The sequence below is a fragment of the Malania oleifera genome, chromosome 13 (assembly GCF_029873635.1).
Source record: "Malania oleifera isolate guangnan ecotype guangnan chromosome 13, ASM2987363v1, whole genome shotgun sequence".
In the NCBI taxonomy this organism is placed as follows: domain Eukaryota; kingdom Viridiplantae; phylum Streptophyta; class Magnoliopsida; order Santalales; family Ximeniaceae; genus Malania; species Malania oleifera.
The window spans coordinates 2,122,174-2,124,830 of record NC_080429.1 but is presented as its reverse complement, the minus strand read 5'-3'; the positions used below and the strand labels follow the sequence as shown (position 1 = coordinate 2,124,830).

General features: G+C 36.7%; 1 protein-coding gene across 2 annotated transcripts; it reads right to left on the bottom strand.

The window, feature by feature from the left end:
* Window positions 1-274: 274 nt before the first annotated feature.
* LOC131145644 (protein yippee-like At4g27740) lies at window positions 275-2,138 on the bottom strand. Of its 2 annotated transcripts, XM_058094835.1 has the most exons (4): window positions 1,331-2,138; window positions 1,197-1,237; window positions 987-1,081; window positions 345-700 (listed from the first exon to the last, which is right to left on the bottom strand). In XM_058094835.1, the coding sequence occupies exons 3-4, from the start codon at window positions 1,075-1,077 to the stop codon at window positions 468-470; spliced, it is 324 nt and encodes a 107-aa protein (XP_057950818.1). In that variant the 5' UTR covers window positions 1,078-1,081; window positions 1,197-1,237; window positions 1,331-2,138; the 3' UTR covers window positions 345-467. The 2 variants fall into 2 exon arrangements, 1 of the variants encoding a protein (XP_057950818.1); XR_009134185.1 differs by having other exon boundaries at window positions 275-1,086; window positions 1,197-2,018.
* Window positions 2,139-2,657: the final 519 nt, after the last annotated feature.

Here is a 2,657-nt window from a genome sequence, read left to right as displayed (position 1 = left end):
TGAATGATTGTTCCACTGATTGTTCCCTCCTTCACATATATGTGTATTGTGGATGTAAATCGTATTAATAACGAGTTGAGGGAAGTAAGTGTAGGCATAGAGAACTGTGAGAATTGAGAGAGTTTTGAGTGAGAATTTTATCTCCTCCTCCTCCTCTGTATTTTCAAAATACATACATTAACTATCTCTCCCGTGATTTTTCTGATTTTTGTCCCGATTATCCCAACAGAAATGCCATTGCCTTTTCAACTAGAAAGCTACCGTACAAAGTCAGTGGTAAGAACATCATTTACCATTCATAAGTGAAAATATTCAATACTCGAAGTTCACAAGAATGGAAGATATGGCAGCCATGAGAAGCAATGCGAGATGATTATTAACAAGCATTCAAACAGACAACTTCATGTATATAAAATAGCACATACTAGCAAATGCAGATGAAGATGGCAACCCATTTAGTTTAGAGACTAATAGTATTCCTTGACAATCTTCATCGTCTCGAGCACGAACTTCCCTTCTTTGTACCTGTTCTCTTTGGCTTGGTGAGCTCGAACATACTTCCAACGCAGCACCTCACCACAATTGTGGCAAGAGACATCGGCAATGGTGAACCAACCGGTCAGCATCCCTCTCTCCTCTTTGCGCCCCAGGACAACGTTCATCGCATGAGTGAACATACAGGCAGGCCCAGATTTTGCCAAAGGACCCAAATAATGGAAAAAACAAGTTGGACAAACATCGTAGCATAACATCAACACTAACACATTTTAATCTATTAGAGTACTCTCAGAAATGCTTCAATACAAATCAAAGCAAGTGCTTAATTCACAATAACAGTGTTTTTCTCCAATATGAAGTTTTCTGAAGAAACCCACAGAGTCAATTCCAGAGAAGATGTCTAGATAAGAAAAATTCTCTTTTTTTCCATCTCTGCATCCCATTCACGAGAGTAAAAAAAAAAAATCAATCTGCTTTGTTGTTCACCATGAAATGTTTAGACAGCAGATCATCGCGAAGAGCGATGGGGTTTCGACAGTTTCTGCAGCTGTACAAGGTCTGCCCAGCAAAGTCTTCCATTGAACTGAGCTTGATCAAACAAAGAAACAACAAAAAAAGCGAAACTTTAAAAGGAAAAAAAAAAAACACCATTCTATCACGACTCCATAAAACAAATTGCAAAGATATATATGTATTACCTTCCCTGCTTCACTGTTGAAGGATGATTCAGATCTGGCCACTGAGATGGGAAGCAACAGTGTAGGATTTATAAGAACCCTGAAGAAGGATGCGATCAGAATTCAGAGAACCCAATTGCAAAAGTTGACATTACCTGTATATGGGGTTGGAAAAAATGGTGCTGGTGAAGACAAATTGTGTGGCAATAAACAAGAAGATCGATGTTATAAAATGTAAAATTCTGAAATTATTGTTTGGGGGTAAGGCTCGCCGGACTTCCACCTCTCCCAGGCCCCACTTTTTTTTTATTGTTTGACCTTTCGTGGCATTGCATAAAACAGCTTTTAGTAAAGTATTATTAGGTTCGTTGACTCATTTGCTAGCTGGTAGAGCATGCATATCCATTGGAATGGCAGCAAAATCCTCATGGCTCTAGAGTGCTAGACCCTTTATACAGGCAAGACATGGGCTAGAGGAGGTTGAGTAAATAAAGGGCCACACTAGGAAATTATTAAAAACTGAATCAACTCCTTGAAATCTAATTTAAAAATCTCGAAAATCATCAGTCAATGTCGATGCAGATTAGTTCATTTTTAGATCTGAGATAACATTCTATGAGTTGTGTTATGCCTCACCCAAAAGGTTTTCTTCTTTTTCGTGACGGTTTCGTATCGACTCCGATAATCAGTTTCCTAATTTCTGCAGATGGGCAAGTTCGAAATCGAGTTGTAGATGGATAAATTTTCAAGTGAAAACGGGATGATTGTGAATTACATTATTTCGGAACCTGTTGGAACAGGGGACCCCTCTGGGGCAAAGCATCAAACACCAAACAGTCAATGAAGATTTTTCAGCATGACGAGGCCATCACATGCTCAATAATCCAAATAACATGACGTTATGAAAAAGGAGTGTTTTTGGGCCACAAGCTCTTTGCTTTGTGAGGGTAAGAAAGGGTCATCGCAGTGTCAAAGCTTTATCCCTACTTTTATTCAGAGAGACTGTTGCTTTGAAGTTAAAATCGACACGGTCAGGAGCAACTTTCCTGTTGATCCAAGGCTCATCCTCGTAATCTAATGAGTTTAAACTTAAGGCTCCACTGGTTAAATCACCTAAGGTTCGAATTTGAAAGTTATAACTATAATAACTTGACTTTTAATTAAAAAAATAAAAGGATAAACCTATTATGTCAATGGATTAATTAATTATTCAAAGAATTTTTGACAATATCATTTAAAAAATGTATATGTGTCGCCTTGTATATTTTTACATATTTATATTCTTCATGACAAATTTTAGTTATGCCTTCATTTATTTTTTCTAAGATACCATTCGAACCACAAAATAGACAAAATATAAAGAAGAATCTTTCTTTGTTAAAAACATAACAGAAAATAGAAAAAAATGTGGAGGAATTTAATTTTCATCTTATCAAGGAAAATGATAAAGATGTATATATATTACAAATCACTTGGAAAAAT

Excerpts from the sequence above, each read along its gene's own strand:
- LOC131145644 (XM_058094835.1), bottom strand. The coding sequence starts at position 1,077 with ATGGAAGACTTTGCTGGGCAGACCTTGTACAGCTGCAGAAACTGTCGA. Across the intron at positions 701-986 it reads TCTGCTGTCTAAACATTTCA|TGGCAAAATCTGGGCCTGCC; the intron begins TGGTGAACAACA and ends ATTTGGGTCCTT.